This window comes from Odocoileus virginianus, chromosome 8 (genome assembly GCF_023699985.2).
Source record: "Odocoileus virginianus isolate 20LAN1187 ecotype Illinois chromosome 8, Ovbor_1.2, whole genome shotgun sequence".
Classification (NCBI taxonomy): domain Eukaryota; kingdom Metazoa; phylum Chordata; class Mammalia; order Artiodactyla; family Cervidae; genus Odocoileus; species Odocoileus virginianus.
In genome coordinates, this window is record NC_069681.1 from 2,651,149 (window position 1) to 2,671,879 (window position 20,731).

The 20,731-nt window shown below is 43.7% G+C and overlaps 1 protein-coding gene and 2 long non-coding RNA genes across 7 annotated transcripts in view; 2 read left to right on the top strand and 1 right to left on the bottom strand.

The window, feature by feature from the left end:
• The window catches only part of DIAPH3 (diaphanous related formin 3), a 549,655-nt gene extending 548,344 nt beyond the window's left edge, over positions 1–1,311 (top strand). For all 5 annotated transcript variants that reach the window (XM_070471159.1, XM_070471157.1, XM_070471160.1 and 2 more), the window contains one exon: positions 75–1,311. In XM_070471159.1, coding sequence (XP_070327260.1) covers positions 75–337 — 263 coding nt within the window. In that variant the 3' untranslated portion in view covers positions 338–1,311. The remainder of the gene's footprint in view (positions 1–74) is intronic.
• On the bottom strand, positions 1,066–4,910 carry LOC139036268 (uncharacterized). Its single transcript, XR_011488967.1, has 2 exons — positions 3,646–4,910; positions 1,066–2,083 (listed from the first exon to the last, which is right to left on the bottom strand). It is a non-coding gene; the product is annotated as an uncharacterized lncRNA (long non-coding RNA).
• Positions 4,911–10,846: 5,936 nt separating this feature from the next.
• Positions 10,847–20,280, top strand: LOC110139228 (uncharacterized). Its single transcript, XR_002314448.2, has 3 exons — positions 10,847–11,194; positions 11,457–13,726; positions 19,896–20,280. It is a non-coding gene; the product is annotated as an uncharacterized lncRNA (long non-coding RNA).
• Positions 20,281–20,731: the final 451 nt, after the last annotated feature.

The window sequence follows — 20,731 nt, forward strand, 5'->3', positions numbered from 1 at the left end:
TTAATGTTTTGTAATGTGCACAATCCTTGCTTATCACAGTAATAAGTTTAATATTTCTTTCTTCCTTACTGTAGAAAATCAGAAGTTGCAGTTGACAGAAGGGTCACGTTCACACTACAGTATCAATTGCAGCTCAACAAGGATTGCAGTCGCCAAGGAGCTTAATTATAATCTAGACACTCACACGTCTACAGGGAGGATCAAGGCAGCTGAGAAGAAGGAAGCCTGTAATGCAGAAAGCAGCAGAAAAAAGGAAATGGAACTTCTTGGCTCTGTTTCTAAAAATGAGCCCATTCCCGAAGTTGAAGCCCTGCTGGCAAGATTACGAGCTTTATAAATTAAACTGGTAAAAAATGATTAAGCCAAATATAAAGCCATGCTGTAAGCTGTAACACTTGAAAAAATTGCTTTTTATATAAGTGACTTTATGTAGTTTTAAATTAGGATATATATTAGAAAAATAAAGCTAAATACATGATTGCAGTGCTTTTCCTATGTACTTGAGGTTTTGGCTTATTCAAGATTGTAATGGGCTTTAGTGCTTTTCTTGTCTCCTGGTGTTCTTGTGTTCTATATTTGGTGGTTGAATTATACATAATGCTTCAGAGAGCAGGTAGGTGGCCAGGTGTTCAGCAGTGTGTCCTTAAGAAAATACCATCTTTTTAAGTCACTAGTTTTTACTTTACTATTTTCAACATTAGTGAACATCAAATCATCAGCTTTCAGTCTTGCTACATATCCATGTATATTCTGTGTATATTGTTTATCTAGGGCCAGATTTCTCCTTAATTGGGATCTGTATGCTATCAACGTAGCACGGAAAACATAAACTGGATATAATAAAGTGTGAGGAGATGATTGGTAAGCTCATTATGATCATTGTTGAATTCATGTTAATTAGACCCTGTTGGAGACTATATGGCAACTGAACACACTTCCAAAACTGATGTAATAGGAATATATGTCCTCTCTTTGTAGAATGTACATACCTTTGTGTAAATGGATGCAGTGTTACAGTGCTGCCGAAACTCTTAGGGGAGAGAGCATTTTTTTTTCCCCTGATAATGATGACTCTGGGATCAAATTGCCATTTTGAAACTTTCCACATTAAGAAATTTTAATTTCTGTGAACAAACTTGAAATTGCAGTTTCTTTGATCTGACAATCAATCACTTTAACAAAAATCTGAAGTGTTTCAAGAAAAGTCTTCCTATGCAAAGGTTGCAATTTTACCTCGTTGGGGGCATCAAGTTAATTCTGTTAATTCTATATCAAAGAAAATAAACTTGTTATTTGCACTAAATAAAAAAAGTTGCACCTGTTTGTGTTGTAATTAGCATATTCTGTGGATTGGGGGAAAGAGACTGTGCTCTGCAGTCTATCTAAGCATCTCTTTTGCTTTATGACATGCAGTAAGCAAGTGACTGCTCTTTTACCTTCAGTTAAAAAGCAGTTATATGGAACTAGTCTGGCGAGGTCCACTGCTTTTTATTTCCTTGTTTAAGTTGCCACCTCCTTTCAGCTCCAAGTTAATAAAGTTAATTAATTAGAACAATGAGCCAGGCCCTGTTTATAGACACTGGGGAACAGTGTGATCCATAGTCAAGGTGGGAATAAATTGTTCTCATCTGTGTTGCTGAAATGTGCATTTTACCCTCCAGTTGCAATTCCTATTTTCCTGAGAGCACATTTTAAAAATCAGGAAAGGTGAAGGATATTTACACATTTAAGCAGACAGGAGCCCTTAACAGCAAGGAAAGAAGCTAAATGAAGGAATCCTGACTATCTGGTCTTCACATGATTTTGCGAAGGCTTGAGATTTTCAGAAACAGAACTAAAGTTCAACCTAAAAGTTTGGACACACCAGATGGCAGGTAAGTGTCACTTTAGGACTGGGGAGCAGACACAGGGGAGAGACCGCCTGGCCAGTAAAGGAGAGTGAAGTTGACACTGTTTCCCAGGGGCGGAGGAAGGCAGGGAAGCCCCGAGACTGAGCAGTCTGCCCTGAGCATCTGTCTGCAGAGGCTGAAGGACGTTCTCAGGCGAGGGGCCAGTCCCAGCAGTCCCGGGCGGGAGGCTGCAGCTGTGAGGGGAAGCACAGGGCAGTTGACAGAGGTAAGAGGCAACCAAGAAACACCGGTTTCTGATGCAGGTGTTTCTTCCAACAATAAGCAGGGAGGTATAATTAGGATTTTTAAGGTCATAATATTCCTTTAGTCAACTGTGGATGAAAACTAGAGTGAGGCAAACCTTGAGATACAGTTGTGTTTCTGAGCAGGCAGATTTTGTTCATTTGAATTAGTGGATAAAAAGTCAGTACCTTGACAAGGACGCTCCATCCAAGCTAGTGACAAACCCCAAAATAGATTTCCTTCCCCTTTATCTTAGGTCAAAGGAGAGAATTTGGCAAGAACACAGACAACTAAGTGATCATCAGGGGGTCCAAAAGCAAAGACTGCTTGTGAGAAACCACATTTCCCAATCAAATATTTAAAGTAATTTAAAAATAAGAAAAGCAATCTTATCTAATTATATACACATATATGTCCTTTTCTTAACATGTATTTGAATAAACAAAATATGCCAAACATCTAATGTTTATGTTAGGAAGTAAACATTTCAGTAATTTATCTGAAAAAATTCTGCTAAAGCTAAAAAAATGCAATTATTTATACTAAGTAAATCTAAAACTCAGTTGTTACAATACTGTTTATTCAAAAACAAGAATTATTAATGATTTCAAAATGTTAGTTTGGCCACAAATGATTATTTCTTAGGTGATTCATTCTCATTTTAAAATATCACGCTCAGCCGCTTCAGTTGAGCCCACCAGGCTGCTCTGTCCATGGGATTCTCCAGGCAAGAACACTGGAGAGAGTTGCCATTTCCTCCTCCAGGGAACCTTCCCCACCCAGGGATCAAACCCGAGTCTTCTGCATCTCCTGCATTGCAGGCGGATTCTTTACTGCTGAGCCACCAGGGAAGCCCCTAAGATATAATTCTGTGTAGATCTGAGTTTACTAGTTAGAAACTAAATCTATAATGTACAAATCTTTCATCTTATTCTCTATAAATAACCATCGGTGGATTTTGGTGGTAAGTTTTGTGGCGATCTTTTGTACAGAGTAACTTTTGGAAAGTTGTAGGTCTTAATATATAAAGTACTAATATGAATGAAAATTTTTAAAACTGGCATTCATTATCTTTTTCTTCATGTTAATTATTAAAAATTTTGAGATCCAGGAATTGTAGCTATCAGTGACCCAGTCCTTTTTTTGTCTGGTGAATTGTTCAATGGTAGCTGTTACACGCCCTTGCCAGGCATGACTATTCTTAGAATAGGTTCTAGGGCCAAACTGTTCAACCATTATGCTCAAGAGCTACTGTTTAGCAAAACACGTGGAGCTGCCAAAGACCCACAGCGACTGGATGACATTTCAGAATTGAATCCAAATCTCCCCATAAAAAGAAAATAATGGAACCTTAAACCATAAAAGTTCATTATTCCTAAGTAGGCCATTGCCTTTTAAAGTGGATATAAGGGAAGAGGTTACAGCTAAGATGGGAATAGAGTTTGAGGTAGAAAGAAAGTGAGCCATGCCCCTAATTAGGGTTTGACTGTAAGGGTCTCTGCCTCCTACTCACCTTGTTAGATTTTGAGCATCACATTTGGTTCATATTCTCCTTTCAGCATCTCCAAGATGACAAGAGCTTAAAAAAAATCACTGCAGATGGTGATTGCAGCCATGAAATTAAAAAACACTTACTCCTTGGAAGGAAAGTTATGATCAACCTAGACAGCATATTAAAAAGCAGAGACATTACTTTGTCAATGGAAATCCGTCTAGTCAAGGCTATGGTTTTTCCAGTAGTCATTGGATTTGAGAGTTGGACTATAAAGAAAGCTGAGTGCCAAAGAACTGATGTTTTTGAACTGTGGTGTTGGAGAAGACTCTTCAGAGTCCCTTGGGCTGCAAGGAGATCCAACCAGTCCATCCTAAAGGAGATCAGTCCTGGGTGTTCATTGGTAGGACTGATGTTGGAGCAGCAACTCCAATACTTTAGCCACCTGATGTGAAGAGTTAACTCATTTGAAAAGACCCTGATGCTGGGAAAGATTGAGGGCAGGAGGAGAAGGGGATGACAGAGGATGAGATGGTTGGATGGCATCACCAACTCAATGGACATGGGTTTGGGTGAACTCTGGGAGTTGGTGATGGACAGGGAGGCCTGGCATGCTGCAGTTCATGGGGTCGCAAAGAGTCAGACACAACTGAGCGACTGAATTGAACTGATGGGACCAGATGCCATGATCTTAGTTTTCTGTCCATAGGAATTCTCTAATCAAGAATGCTATAGTGGGTTGGCAGATTCTTTACCATCTAAGCCACTGGGGAAGCCCCATTATGTAAGTCTACTATGTACTTAGTTTTTTGTTTTAATTGTATATAAAGTTTGAGACTTTTCATTTTCTCTTGGTATTTTTTATTCCATGTTATGTTTGGATTAAAAACCTATTTATAAAAATTTATTTTCCCTTGTTTTCTAACTATGGGTTACTAAAATTTTTTTTAGCATCTCCAATGACAATCTAATCTTAATATTTTATATATAGTTTGGGTGTGATTGATGGTCAAATATAAAGAAGCTATAGCAAAATTAACAGATTGAATCAAGCATCGTGGTGAATTACTTCTTGAGAAGGGGACCAAGTTCTCAGGTGAGTGTGTCCAGTTAATTTTCCCTGAAGTGTCTGTTTTCACGAGCATGGCTGATCCTGATAGAACAGGCCTATGTTTATGTTAAAAAAAAAAATGTATTAACCAGAAATGTTTAGTAGCATACATATTTAACTTAATATATTAAGTAATACGTATAAAGGCAAGTTATAGATGGTGTAGATATATTAATAATATGGACATTATTATTTACATGCTTTGTCATAATTTCAAAGTTTGGTAAAGCATTCTCTGTTAAAATATATCAAAATCTGGCAACAAAATTTAGAACTTATAATTAAAGTACCTGACTTCTGAGGGAAGCTCGATTTTAAGATGAGGCGTTTCTTCCCTCCCCTTCCCTTCTGTCGGGCACAAATACTTGACCTTTTCCATACAAAACCAAGCAGGTGGCTAATAAAAGCAAACAGGTGCCTCTCCAGCCTGAAAACAGCAGCGTTTTTTGGAGGCCCGCGTCCTAACTCCCTTCCTTTGCTTCATGACCTACGACAGGCCGTTCTGTTGCCTGCGAGAATACTGACTGACGTCCCATGACTGCGGCTTAGCCTGAGCGTGTGAGTCCAATCTGACTGACGATAAATAAAATCTTGTCGTACTCTTATAGGATGTTTGGCAAGGACAAGAATTAAGGCACTTTTATAAGTCCCCAAGGAATCTGGTGATATTTCTAACGTGATCTCACACATCATTCTGTCCCGCCTGACCTTCCTTGTATCACCCTCCTGAATTATAGCTTGTATCTGTTACCCTCCCCTCCTTCTGCAGCCTCTCCTCCAAATAAAGGAGTGCTGACCTGAAGAAAACAAATCTGTTTTTTTTTTTCAAGTTTATAAGAAAGTCAGTTGTGTCCTGGAACTCACTCCATATGTTTTCTGCCGAACATTTACTGCCTCCATTAGATTAAATGTATGTCTCACATTCTGAAATGAATCCTGAAAATCTCTTAGAGGTTAAAGGACCTCCCAGAGAGGTGTCCAGCTTCATACCTTAATCACTTCTGGGGTCTCAGGATGTTATAAGAAACATTATGTACTCACCCAGTTCACCAATCTTCCACCCACTTCTTCAGTGATTAGTTCCTTTATCCTGACAGTCACTCGGGAGAGTTGCCTCTCAGGCACTTTCTCATGATTCCACTTAGAAAGGGAGTTTTTTGATATAATGGCTTTCCTCATGCTCTCCAGGGAAGCTTAACAGCTTCTGTCTGATGTGCCAGAGGGCACACTTACCTGAGAACAGGCACACTTCAAGGACACTGTTAAGCATAAGGGTGTTACTAGCTCATGGGAACAGCATCCATGCCTGTAGAGACCACAGACCCAGTTCAGGGGGGCGACCATGGTTAGGATGTGTTCCCTGGGCCTGCCCCACGCAGAGCATGGGGAAGGTAGCGTTTGATGCTAAGTGCTCTTGATAAGTTGAGCTTCTCCATCCTTATGGCTTCTCCTCTTCTATACTTGAACCTCCTTTGAGTTTTTTATGTGGATGATAACAGCATTTGCTCCTTGGAAGAAAAGCTATAACCAACCTAGACAGCGTATTAAAAAGGAGACACATCACTTTGCCAACAGAGGTCCGGCCAGTCAAGGCTATGGTTTTTCTGGTGGTCATGTATGGATGTGAGCGCTGGATCATAAAGAAAGCTGAGTGCTAAAGAATTGGTGCTTTTGAACTGTGGTGTTGGAGAAGACTCTTGAGAGTCCCTTGGACTGCAAGGAGATCCAACCAGTCCATCCACATGAGATCAGTCCTGGGTATTCACTGGAAGGACTGATGCTGAAGCTGAAACTCCAATACTTTGGCCACCTCATGCGAAGAGCTGACTCATTTGAAAAGACCCTGATGCTGGGAGGGACTGGGGGCAGGAGGAGAAGGGGATGACAGAGGATGAGATGGTTGGATGGCATCACTGACTCAGTGGACATGCAATGTGAGCAAGCTCCAGGGGATAGTGAAGGACAGGGAGGCCTGTTGTGCTGCATTCTGTGGGGTCACAGAGTGGTGGATATGACTTAGCAACTGAACAACAAAGAACAACAGCAGTGTTACCCTTCATTGAGGGCACATGCATTTTACATATGACCTGTAAGAGTTGAAGGCCTGCTAAAGGATAACTGTGAAGAGACATGGTGAGGGAGTCTACTCCCACGCTCTGAATGGAACCCTGCATCCCACCTGCTTATTCTTTCCGTCTGTGCCGCTGCCATCTTGTCTTCAGGGAGCCAGTTCCCCTTCGCTGCTGAGGTCAAAGCATGGACAGAAGTCCCTTTCCTCCATCCTCCTGCAGAGCTGAGGAAAGATGGGATTTTGAAAACTTTTTTTTTTTTTTCACTCTTACCTTCTTTTTTTTTTTTTTAATTGGTGGTGTTTTTTTCTTTCTTTTTTTTTTTTCCATTTATTTTTATTAGTTGGAGGCTAATTACTTTACATCATTGCAGTGGTTTTGTCATACATTGAAATGAATTAGCCATGGATTTACATGTATTCCCCATCCCGGTCCCCCCACCCACCTCCCTCTCCACCTGATCCCTCTGGGTCTTCTCAGTGCACCAGGCCCGAGCACTTGTCTCATGCACCCAACCTGGGCTGGTGATCTGTTTCACCCTAGATAATATACATGTTTCGATGCTGTTCTCTTGAAACATCCCACCCTCGCCTTCTCCCAGAGTCCACAAGTCTGTTCTATTCATCTGAGTCTCTTTTTCTGTTTTGCATATAGGGTTATCGTTACCATCTTTCTAAATTCCATATATATGTGTTAGTATACTGTAATGGTCTTTATCTTTCTGGCAAGCTCTGAGTAGAAAAGCAGAGGGACAGATAGAGGTAGGAAGAAGTATCAGGACGGTGGGCATGCAGGAGCCCTGCAGGACTTGATCGCTCTCAGAACCTGGGCTCGGTGATGGTATGGAGTCACAAGCGGCCCCCCAGCCTGGGGCTTACCACCTCTGCGCCGTGACACACGGCTCATCTCTGAGGAACGTAGTAACTGGCTTGGTTTATTCATGGACCTGAACCAGTTCTTGCAATTGAAATAAATCAGCCCACCCCTAGAAAGAGTCAGACACAACTGAGCGACTGAACAGAACCCTGGAAAGAAGCGGTCTGGAAAGGCAGAGAGCTTAGTGGGAAAGAGCTGCTGAGGACCTGGGCCACGAGGCTGCCTCGGTCTGAGCCACACAGCAGCTCAGCCCTGGCACGTGGAAAACATTGATGTGGGCTCCACACTGTCCGGGGGTGTCATGTGTCTTTCCTCACTTATGTGTGTAACAGCCTCATGAAGAAGAGCTGCTCTCAGAGCTCATTTTACCAGTGAACAAGTAGCGAAGTTAAGGAATTTATCCATGGTCACCAGTCAATACAGACTGAATTCAGAATTAAAATCTAAGCATTCCAAAATTCAGACCCTGCAATCTTAAACTATCCTCTCTCCCTTTGTGATGGTAAAACATCTTCTAGAAAAACATCAGAGGTAAGACTCAAACACCCTGCCTGCTCCGTGTTTTGCAGTTTTATAGTTGCCATTAGAGATGACTCACCACTCAGCTTCATTCATTATTTTGTTTGGAAATGCTACGATTTCCCAGAATCTCCTATACTTATATACAAAAGATGAAGAGAAGTAATTTTATAAAATATTTTCTCATTTGAATTCCTGTCATCAATGCTTCTCTTTGAGTACACTATTGTCAAATAATCACACACATAAATATAAGGCGAGTAAGTTTAAACATGAACATCTGTTGCCATTGCTGGTCAAAATGACAGGAACGTCGGGTCCTCTGAGGTTAGTCAACTTTGCAGACACCGCTCCCACAAGGGATGCTTCTCCTGCACAGATGAACAGCTTGTCAAGGCCTCTGTGTTTTGAAGACTTGTGAGGTTTCTGTTAGTATGGTACGTACAAAAGATGAGTTCTGCCCAAGCCGTTAGCCTCTCAACAAAATAACAATGTACATCATTTTTGTTTTCCCTTGGCTTCCTTTTTTCTTTCTGAATATGGGGGGATGTGGAAGTACAATACATAAATCATAATTTTGACAAGACTTTTTTTTTGCCAAAACAATCACTTTGCTTAAAATAGGCCTTTTAATAACATCTAGAAAATTGAGTACTTTTGAGTTTCAGGTTGTTTTAAAAATAAATTCATAATGTGTAAAGTTTTTAGAAGGTAGTCCACTCATCAAGATATTCCTCGTATCTTTGATTAGTACTAAGCAGTGCACTTTGGAATAACATATTTTGAGAGATTTCTGAATTCTATTAATTGAATGAGCAGCAATTTATGTTCCACTCATATGGAAGACAAGAGATTTATTGTAGATGAACTGAACCAGTATTGTCCTCCCTATATATGCTTTTTCTGTTAGACAATTTAAATGAAAATCAAATTTGCCTGTTATTACTAAACCATATAAGGTTTCTATTTGTCTCTTTTTTGTCTTCAAATGTAATTCTAAAGTTAAAAGTTACTGACATTATTCTTACACACAAATCTCGTGGCTTACATATCCATTATCTGACTTGCTTATATTTTTTCTTTTTTTTTTTTTTACTCGCTTATAGAAAACAAGCTCTATATTTTGTTAACTACTATATCTTCAGTGTCCTGCGTGATACCATAAAGCTCATTAAAATTTACTTATACTCTGTTGAAAATAATTAATGATTTGTTTGTTTATAAAATATCAATTAGATGCAAGAGCCCATCATAAGCTGTTCAGATATGAATCCTTCTGTAAGCCCACTCAGTCAATAATGCCAGGGACTCTGCTGAGAACTGGGGACATAAGGCTTAAGGAGGAGAGCCCCTGCCGTTAAGAGGTGTATAATTCACCAAGGAAGACAAGCAGGATAGGTGTGCTCGGGCTAAGAAACAGGCTTTAGGAGAATATAATGGGAGGCTAACTGGGCTAATGGGGGAGTCGGGGAAGCTCTCCTGGGTGGTAACTTCAAGTGGAGAGGATGGTAAACCTCTCCAGAGAGAGAGCTCCAGAGAGAGGGAACAGCATCCACAGAGGTTTCGCAGAGGCAAACTACATGAAATTTTCATTTAGGGGCACAAAATAGGTATGAGGTTGAGTGGAAGCTAATCAAGCCAGCATCCTGCTTCCTCTATAACACACAGACATGTTTTTCCTGAACCACTGGAATTTTTTTTTAACTTGACAGGAGGTTGAATAAATTTCATTGAGCCACCTACATAAGGAAAACAACTATTACTCATGGTATAGAACATCCTTAAGTTTTGTTTCATCTTTATAAAAGTAAAATGTACCCAAATTAGGAAGCTTCAAATTTTTTTTAATTTTACATGCACCGAGATTTATATTTAAGGCATTCGAAGGTGGACATCTGTTACTATATTAATTATGGTAAAAATATTAGTCTGCACTAAATTATCTCAGTATTTAAAGCAAGCATATCACCTTCCTACTGATACATTTTGAGTATATGCTTTCATGTGTTTATTTTAGAAAACAGCCATAGTGTTTAAGATTCGGTCTGTCTCTAATGTTTAACACTACTGGTACGTGCCGTTAGATCACCCACACCACTGTGGGACATATATTCTTTAGAAATGATAGGGAGGAAAAAATAAGAGTATGCCAAAATAAGCGTTTTGTTTGATTTTTCAGAGAACTCTATTTTTTTCTCCTCCATAGATGCATACTTTTCTAACAAATGCTAACAGTGATGTTTTCTTTAAGACCCATGCAGGCAAAGTTGTATGCACTAGGGAGCTTCCCAAAGACAGTCATTTTCACACAATAGAGCAAAAAAATGCATAGATCAGCCAACTAATTTATACTTCATTAATGTCGCACACCCAGAAAGCATGAAACTTCAATGTGATCTTAGAGAAGTCAAATAAGCCAAACAGAAGCTACCAAAACAGGCCTGGTGTTTTCATCTGAAGAAGTTTCTGTTAGGCTGCCTCAGAGAACACGGTGCATGCTGAAAGGGCAGGCCGGCCTCGCTGCTACACGTGTGCTCCCCCAGAGAGTGGAGAACTATAGAGGACATTCAGCAAAGTGTCTGGGGGCCCAAGTTGATTAATGTGTAGCTTTATTTCACTTCGGGGTGAAGCACCAGAGGGAAAAGAGATCATAAGCTCATTTGACAACTGTAAAGGTCACAAAGGGAGTGATGCGGGAAACGTGAAGCTGTCAGGGAGGCGGGGAGCCTGCCGTCAGAGCTTGAGGCAGAGGCTGCAGGAGTGAGGTGCCAGCTGACCGCCAGCCACGGAGGGTTTGAGACAGATGAAACCTGAACCTCCTAGGACCCCGAGTTCTAGTGCGGGACTCTCCTAACCCCGTCAGTAAAATGAAGAGAGTCGTCTGACGCCAGGAGTCCCAGCTCGTCTAAGGGCCTGACGGGAAGTTTTTGCTCGCTGGGGTGTCCGTGTCACAGGCACTCACCTCAAGTCAGCACACTGCCAGCTACAGGAGCAGGTGAGGGGCCAGGCCACCCCTATCGTGACGTTCCCCTTTGAGAAAGCCCCGTGTAACTGGATGACTGACCGCTTAGGGGACCCTGTCTCTCCCTTCCGGTGCCTCTAAGCTTTCAGTTTGCCAATAAAGCCCTCCAACCCCACCTTTGGACCCTAGGAAAGGCTGGTCCCAGGTTCACGCTCCCTCCCTCTCTGGCGACCTCACCCACACAGTGTGCCCTGTACCCCGCCAGGACCTGTGAGCAACGATGCTTCCTCCTCAGGTCCCCGGATGACTGTTCACCAGAGGGCCTCGTGTGAGCCTGAGAACCACAGGGGCCGCAGGCCACCCCCTGTACCCCACCAGGACCTGTGAGCAGCGACGCTTCCTCCTCAGGTCCCCGGATGACTGTTCACCAGAGGGCCTCGTGTGAGCCTGAGAACCACAGGGGCCGCAGGCCACCCCCTGTACCCCGCCAGGACCTGTGAGCAGCGACGCTTCCTCCTCAGGTCCCCGGATGACTGTTCACCAGAGGGCCTCGTGTGAGCCTGAGAACCACAGGGGCCGCAGGCCACCCCCTGTACCCCGCCAGGACCTGTGAGCGGCGACGCTTCCTCCTCAGGTCCCCGGATGACTGTTCACCAGAGGGCCTCGTGTGAGCCTGAGAACCACAGGGGCCGCAGGCCACCCCCTGTACCCCGCCAGGACCTGTGAGCGGCGACGCTTCCTCCTCAGGTTCCCGGATGACTGTTCACCAGAGGGCCTCGTGTGAGCCTGAGAACCACAGGGGCCGCAGGCCACCCCCTGTACCCCGCCAGGACCTGTGAGCGGCGACGCTTCCTCCTCAGGTTCCCGGATGACTGTTCACCAGAGGGCCTCGTGTGAGCCTGAGAACCACAGGGGCCGCAGGCCACCCCCTGTACCCCGCCAGGACCTTTGAGCGGCGACGCTTCCTCCTCAGGTTCCCGGATGACTGTTCACCAGAGGGCGTCGTGTGAACCTGAGAACCACAGGGGCCGCAGGCCACCCCCTGTACCCCACCAGGACCTGTGAGCAGCGACGCTTCCTCCTCAGGTCCCCGGATGACTGTTCACCAGAGGGCGTCGTGTGAACCTGAGAACCACAGGGGCCACAGGCCACCCCTGCCCCAGCGATGGGAGGGCACGTCCCCGGGGGCTCCCCTCAGGCCTGCAGACCAGGCAAGTGCCTCGGGCACTCCTCGCTGAGAGCACGACTGTCATTAGACTGGGACCAGAGAAAAGGCAGTTATCTCCTGTTCGTCTGTGCTCACTGGCTCGTGGAGATCAGCCTGTCACAACCCTCAGGATCTGTGAGAGCTGGAAGTGGTGGTGTTGGTAACCCCACCATTCCCTATTGCAGAACAAGAATCTGAAAGGAACCACAGCCATCAGAGGCCTAGGACAGGCGCGCCTGCCAGTTTGCTCTGTTTTCAGACAAGGAAGGACCCTGTTCCTTTATTTCTCCAAGTCTTCAGGCAAACAGCCTGTTCTTGAAGGTTGTCTGAAGAAGGACAAACAGTCCTAACATAACTGTGACTTTAGGACCTCCCTAGACAGAGAGTCCTGAGGGAAATGGGAAGAAAGTGGATAGTTCCCAACCCCTTGTCAGTGACCTGGAGCATGAGCCTCCCCAGCTGGTAACTGAGCCTTCCAGCGGACACTGGGCCTTGCACTTCCCTAACGCCCTCCTGTTTGATTCAGCTAAGGGCTGCGGGGCTGGGAGTGCTAAGAGCTTCTTCCTCCACAGTGGGAAGAGCACAGAAAAGAATCATCCCATAAAACTCACATGTCATTATGATAGGGACAAAAAGCAATCAACATGGGGGAATTCACACCCTTTTTCCTGCCAACCCACATGCCCTTGCTTGGATCTCTCTGTGGAGGTCAGGGTGATGAGTGAGGGGTTGGAATATTTGGGGGGGTTGTAGAAAAAGGAGCAGGATTTACACTGAAAGAATAGAGCAGACAGCGGGAGTGGGTAGAAGATACTAGAGACGTCCCCGGTGAGACGCTGGCAGCCGCGGTGAGGACCTGGTGGAGGTGGAGGCTGCTGAGGCACCGGAGGCGGTTTCCAGTGTGGACCACACAGCCCTGCAGCTCTCCTTCCTGAGCCCTTTTAAAAACATCCAGATGATTTCTAAGGCAACCGGAGTCGAATCTGTGGGATGTGTATAAATGGCTCAGCTATACTTGGGTAACACCAAGCTATCCAAACAGGAGACAACCCGTGTGAATCCCTGCAGCCTACTCCAGAACCGCCCGTGTCGTTTGCTTTTTGTTATAACTGTCATTTTAAGCCTTTGTTTCCTCTAAACATATGACTTGTTGCTGCTATTTTTGCACTTCCAGAAGTGCGGCTTCAGCTTCCAGCTCACATCTGTAATTGTAACAAACCAAACGAATGGTTCTAGTGGAAAATACTGCTCTGCTTCACTTTTGGCATCTGAGACGTACCCCACAGAGTGAGCCTCTGTATCACACTGAGTGAAGAGACGAACAGTTTCGCACCCAGGAGATCAAATTAACTAATGAGGTAAACTTGACATTCATGGGTGAAACACCACACAGTGTTTAAGGGTTCGTCTGAAAAGGACTTCACAGAAAGTCGTTAGAAGAAAAAATGTCATTTCAGGGTATTATGAACAACTCTTGAGAATTTGCCACTATTTGAGCTAGGGCAAGCAAGACAGTGGAAATAGAGAGACCCAGACTTGGGGCTCAAGCCTGTGGCAGTTAACTTCCTGCTCAGCTGACCATCCAAACAGGGGGCAGGATACTCCACAAACCATTCAGAGCCAGGCTGGGGATGACTGTGCATCTTAGTACTGGCTTTGGGGTGCCTCTCGGTGGGGAGGAGGGAAAAGTGGGGAGCAGGCAGCTTAAAGAAAAAGACCATGGAGGAAGGGGCATGGGGTGGGGGGGCTGGCCAGACTTGGGGGGAGCAGGCACCATTTGTCTCTAGTTCCTGGGACAGGAGGTGAATCACCTCACTGTGGGGAAGCTGAGGACTGAACTGTAGCTGCGAACCGGAAGGAGGGGAAGACAGAGGGGAAGTGAACACTGTCTGCCATGGCCACCTCCTTAATCTTATTTTCTGCCTTTAAGAATATTATTTACTGTAGAAATTTACTTGTATTTAATATTGATCAGTTAGGGCTTCCCTGATTTCAGTGAGCCCAGATTCCTGCATCTTCCCATACATAGAAAAATGCTAAATCCCTCGGCTTGAGATGTCTACTTCCCTTTAATTAACAGTAATCTTGGGCTTCCCAAGTGGCTCAGTGGTAAAGAATCTGTCTGCCAATGTAGGAGATGCAGGCTCCATCCCTGGGTCAGGAAAACCCCCTGGAGAAGGAAATGGCCACCCACCCCAGTATCCTTGCCTGGGAAATCCCATGGACAGAGGAGCCTGGTGGGCTGCTGTCCATGGGGTCGCAAAGAGTCAGACACGACTAAGCACACACACACACACACAAACACAGAGTTATACGTATAAAGGAAGGGGCAAAATCATTGCTCCTGGTCCAAGAAATCGAAACAATGATGGTGCCACTGAGAAAAAGTGAAAGAACTGGGAAGTGTGCGAGTGTGGGTGTGCAAGTGTGTTCTGGTGGGCAGGAATGAGAAGGATGGAGGGTGGAGGAGTTCTGGCAATGAGGGGAAAGTAATAAACGAGACAGAGCAGAAAAGGGAAAATAATAGAAAAGTTATTTACACATATTTTTAAAGTTCATGTATTATTACTTTCATATTGGCTGTACCAGGTCTTAGTTGCTGCATGGGCTTTTCTCCTGTTGCAGCAAGCAGGGGCTGCTCCCCAGTGGCGGTGAGGCCTCCTCCCTGCCAGGGCTTCTAGTTGCCGAGTGCGCGCTTTGGGCCCGCAGGTTTCAGCAGCTGCGGCCTGCTGGCTCTGGCGATCGGGCTCAGTAGCTGCAGTCCAAAGCTCATTTGCTCTGTGGCACGTGGGATCTTCTGGACCAGGGACTGAACAGGTGGCCCCTGCATTAACAGGTGGATTATTTACCACTGAGCCACCAGGGAAGCCCCATTTCCATGTATTAATCATTACAGAAGGGCCCACAATATAAGGATCCTTTGTTGAACGATGACACAGTTGTAAAACATTATAAGACGACACATTTGTGATGTTAAAATGATCTCCTGAGGGAAGAGTGATTGCTAAATACTCACCATGGAGGAAAGACAGGGACAACAGCAACACAGATGGGGCTTGATGGTTCATAAATACAGTCCACCTTAGGAAACTCAGTTAAAACATTAGGAAAAAAAAATGGTCTCAGGACAGACCTCTAGGGAATTACAAACACTGGCCTTTGCAAAACACAGAAAATTCCCTTTAAATGTCCTATAGTCAGATAAGTTTAGTTTTATACATATCTTGGCTTTATGTAAATATTATAAATGCAATTATGAAGAAACTGGCAAATACCTTAAATTTCACTGAAAATCATCACCACTAACATTTTGGGATGAAATGATTTTTCTTACATGTTTTCAGACAAAAAAACCCTGTTCCTTGACTCTTCTGTCAGACGTTGTGAGCACAGCCAGTGGAGCCTCTCTCACAGATGCTCTGAGGGCTCCCTCTCACCGCTCTGTGAGGTCACAGAAGGTCCCCAGGCTGAAACATGCAGGGCAAACTGGGAGGGGCTCTGGGCTCTTAATCCGAATTTTTTTCATCTGCACCAACTGCTCCTTCAGCTCCTGAAGGTGCTGCTGAAAAGCAGTCTGCCCATGCCTCCCCCAGTCCTGCTCTGGACAGTCGAGGAGTCCTTGCAAGTCCATCCTGCTGGTGACTCTGCTGAACACAGACTAGTGGTCACGCTCGGGGTCCAATCTCCACGAGTTTTCTGAATTTTGTGTGCACCAGCTGGAGATCACACTTTCCATGATAGATGACAAGGTACCTAAGGCAAGGTGCAGGAGTGTTCTAAGCACAGGACCTTCTCTCGCCCTGGAGTTGGGGTATCTTCCCAGGGTGGATGAGTTCAGCAACCTTGAAAACTCTCCAAACTCCTAACTACTGGGATTTTATGGAGGCTTTCTCACATAGGCGTGATCAATTACCGACTCCATCTCAGCCTCTGTCCCTTCTCTGCAGAAAGTGGGGTAAGGCTGCAAATTCCACGCTTCTCTTCATGGCTCGGTCTTTCTGGTGAACAGCCTCCATCCAGGAACACACATGGAGTCGCCTCATTAGAACAAAACATACTCCAAGTGCTCTTGTCACTTAAGAATTTACAAGAGTTTCCAAGCTTTGTATCAGGGATGTGGTCAAAGACTAAATGTTAAAACAAGGGATGTGCTTTGTGGTCTTATCACCCAGAAGATCACAAGGCTCTGTGCCGGGCACCACATGCAGATAACATGCTCGTGCTAAGTCACTTCAGTCGTGTCCGATTCTGTGCAACTCTATGGACGGTAGCCCTCCAGGCTCCTCTGTCCATGGGATTCTCCAGGCAAGAATACTGGAGTGGGTTGCCATTTCCTTCTCCAGGGGATCTTCCTAACCCAGGGATGGAACCCGTGTCTCTTAATGTCTCCAGCACTGGCAGGCTGGTTGTTTACCACTAGTGCCACATAGGAATATATATATATATATATATATATATGTATGTATGTATTTATGTATTCTATTGTTTCACTCTTCTTCCAAATAATACAACTCCTTAAGTACTTTAACATCTGCTAAACTCTTCAAAAGTACTTGTAATCTTTCTTTAATTTCATAAATTAGTGTTTCACTGTTTCACACAAATTTTTAATTTATCTTATATTTACCAGCGTCATTTCTTTTTTATTTCAAACTCTTCTGGAATCATTTTGCATGTGCCTTCAGAATTTCATTTAGTGAGAAGTAAGTAGTAAAGTAAGTAGTTTTATCAGTAGTAAACTCAGTTTTTGAGAAGTTCTCTTTATACTGTTCTCATTCCTGAAAGATAGATTTTACATTTGCATATTTTCTTTTAGTACAATTATGATATTATTCCACAAATTGCATTGTTGCTATTGAGACACTAGTTGTCAGTCTAACTGCTGTTCTTTAGAGCTAATCTTTTAGAGCTAAGTCTTTTAGCTCTAATGCTTTTCTTGCTGAATATTTTTTAGATTTATCTTTGAGATTCTGCAATTTCACTATGACTTACATAGGTGTGGCTTTGTTTTTATTTAGTCTTCCCAAGATTCATATAATTTCCTGAATTTGAGTTTTGGTGTCAATCCACAATTCTAAAAACTTATGGCTGTTTTCTTATTGAGTATTGTTTCTCTTCTATCTATCATCTTTGGGAACTCTTATTAGATATATCCCATAGACTGCAGCCCACCAGGCTCCTCTCTCCATGGGATTCTCCAGGTAAGAATACTGGAGTGAGTTGCCATTTCCTTCTCCAGGGGATCTTCCCAACCCAGGAATTGAACCCAGGTCTCCTGCATTGCAGGCAGACTCTTTACTGAGCTACAAGGGAAGCCCAGATATGTCCAAGATGTTGTCAGTTTTCTTTGTCTCTTAGCCATGCTTTGTATAATTTCTTCCAATCTGTCTTCCAGAACAGTAATTTCTCTCCAGCTGTGTCTAATCTTCTGTTTAATCCATCCACTGTTTTTAACATTGACTGTTACATGGTTCATTGTAGAAAGCTGTTCACTTCTTTTTCAGGTCTGCTTGGTTGCCTCTTATTCCTTCCTCATATTTTTAGGCTTCTCCTTTATTTATCTACACATATTAAACACATTATTTTAGAGTTAGCATCTGATAATTCTTATGTCTAAACATCTTGCCAGTTTGTATCTGCTGGCTCTTCCTTTTGGTGTTTTATTTCCTTTACTTTTGAATGTGAGCTTATTTTCTTTGGAATCTTCTCTCTAGAGTTCTTTGAGGTTTAGGCTGAATTTTTATGCCTACAGAGAGGATCTGTACTTGCTTCTGCCAGTTGCCTGAGGCTACTGCCAGCTGGAAGTGTTTTCGGACTAAGTGCACCAGATAATGAGAATTCTGACTGCAGAACCCTGGGAGGGCTGGCCAATCCTCGGGGTAGGATTTTTCCTTTCATTGGAAATAGATTTGTCCATGCAGTGCCAAGGCTGTGACAGGCAAGTTTCTTTGCTCTCTCCTGGCACACACAGGCCTTAGTTCTCACTCACTTTTACAGTAAAGGTATAGTGGTCCCAGTCGTGTCCTTGCTCTACCTTGTCCTGGTACAAGCAACAAAAAAGAGATCTGGGTCACTAGGGTTGGCAGACACCTTCAGAGAGAAAACTGTTTCAGCCCTCACGTATCTCACAGGGTTATACGATTCCACTTTTGACCTTTGCAAACTACTGTGCTTTTCCCAGCCCAGTAATACATTTTAAAGAGCTTAAAAACTGTCAATCCAGCATTTCTAATTTTTTTCAGGGGAAAACAATTTCAGGCTTTTTATTCTACAATAGTGCCACTAAGTTCTGTCAATATTTTTTCTTAGTATATGTCCTATTAGTTTTTTTTAAGTATACAGAATTTTGTATTTTATGTAACAATTCATAACAATTAAGATTGAAAACTATTATTTCATATTTTCTTGACATAATTAGAAACACCTATTCACATTTGTTCAAGATTATAAATGTGTGTTCTTCTAGTATTTTTATTGGTTGTTTTTTCTCCTTAAAATGACTGATTCCTTTTCAATTAGTTGTGATATAAGAAATAAAGTTGGGAATCCAGCTTTTTATTTTTTACAAATGGTGGCCAGCTGCCCTAACACCTTTTATTAAGGAATCATTATTTTCCTTAAAGACTGGAAATACTTCCATTTTCATAAAATATATTCCTAAATATTAATAGTATTCCTGTATTTTCTTGTGTGGATTTCTAAGCCCTCTATTTTCTTTAACTCATCTGCACAAGGGTTAACTTGTTTCAATTAGTGAAGTTCTAAAATCAATGGAAGTGTCAGCCAAATTTAGACATCACTCATCACTTTTGCTTTTTAAATATTTTTTCAGAAAATTTCTACCCATGTTCTTGAATATTTGTTCTTCCAGATGAAATTAAGAATTAGTCTATCAAGTTTCTATTAAGTTATTCTATCAAGTTTCCCGATAGTCCTGTTAAAGTTGTTTCTAGGAAATATGTAGTTATTTCCATACTCCCCTTTACATATTTTACAATGAGCATCATTAAAATATTGCCGTGGTTTCCTTCAGGGAGCAATCAGGAAAGCAACAGCGTCTTTAAAGGTTTTCACAGAAGAGAAATTAGTAAAGGGACTGCTTCCAGAGGTGTGGGCAGGTACAAAGAAGCCAGCAGGGGATGGGGAAGCAGCCCCAGCCCCCCACAAGGAAGGGACCTGTACCCTGCTCCCCCTTCCCCCCTCTGTTTCCTGCTGTGCCTTCTATTGGACAAGCCCAATCAGAAGCCAGAGAAAGCAGTTTAGGGGGAAAGCTCCTCCTGCAGCACAGAGGGGGTGGGAAAATGGATGCGCAGGGGCAAAGGTGAAAGACAGCACAGCTCAATTTACGGCCTGGTAACTTTTACACTTGCAGCACTGTAGTGTTGTTAAAATTTGAAAGATACTCACGGAGAGACTCCATGGAAAGTCATTCTAGAGAAATGCCTGACTCATTATCCTGTAGCCGGGTGACACTGAAAATCCCACGTACTGCTACCTGAATTGGTGACAGCTGTTTATCACCGGCAGCACGGCTGTTCCCGGCTGCGAGCCTTTCTTGTCAGGTGGTGGAGTGAGGATTCTCTGGTGACGGAGAGCCGCAGTGAGCAGAGAGCGCTGTCTCCATCTCTTCACTGTGAGGACACGGAGCCTCACATCTCATCTACTACAGGGCAAGCTCTCGTCAGCTTCGACTTCGAGAAAGGTTTCTACTTCTTGATTGTACAAGTCCCGGCAATGAGGCTGAAGATTTTTATTTTTCTCCCCCCAAAAATGCAGAATGGTACATTTTTCACAAAGAGAATCCAGAGAAACTAATAAACAGTAGCGTACATCCAAGAGTACCTGGAAAGTGTGCAGGGATCAGCATGTGAGGATAAATCGGGGCCTTTCCAGGAAAGGTTATTTGAGATCATTGCTCTCCTACCACTAATTTCTCTGCCGGCCTCACCACACGAACCTGCGGTCAAATGCCTTTGACTCAGTGGGAAGTGAAAAACCCAGTGAAGTCAGCCTTTGTCAGCCCTCTGCCATCGGACATGGTCCCTCCTGATTTTACCTTCAGCCAAGGCTTTGCTGTCAGAACAGACACGGCGCGCTCCTCCTGGGAACGCACGGCAGCCTGAGCGAGCGGCGCGGACAGGCTTCCGCTGAAGGGACAGACGCGAGCGGCACTGAACGCTCAGCTCTCGCATTAGCGCCAGTCATCTCCCCCGTTATGTGCCAACAGGGTGGTGTTAACCACGGGCCATTGTTTTCCGAGGAAACACCGCCTTCAGCCCTGATGATGTGCTTTGGCACCAGAGCATCGGAGCAAACGCAGAGAACGCCCGTGTGCTGCCCCCGCGGCCCTGGTAAATCACCCA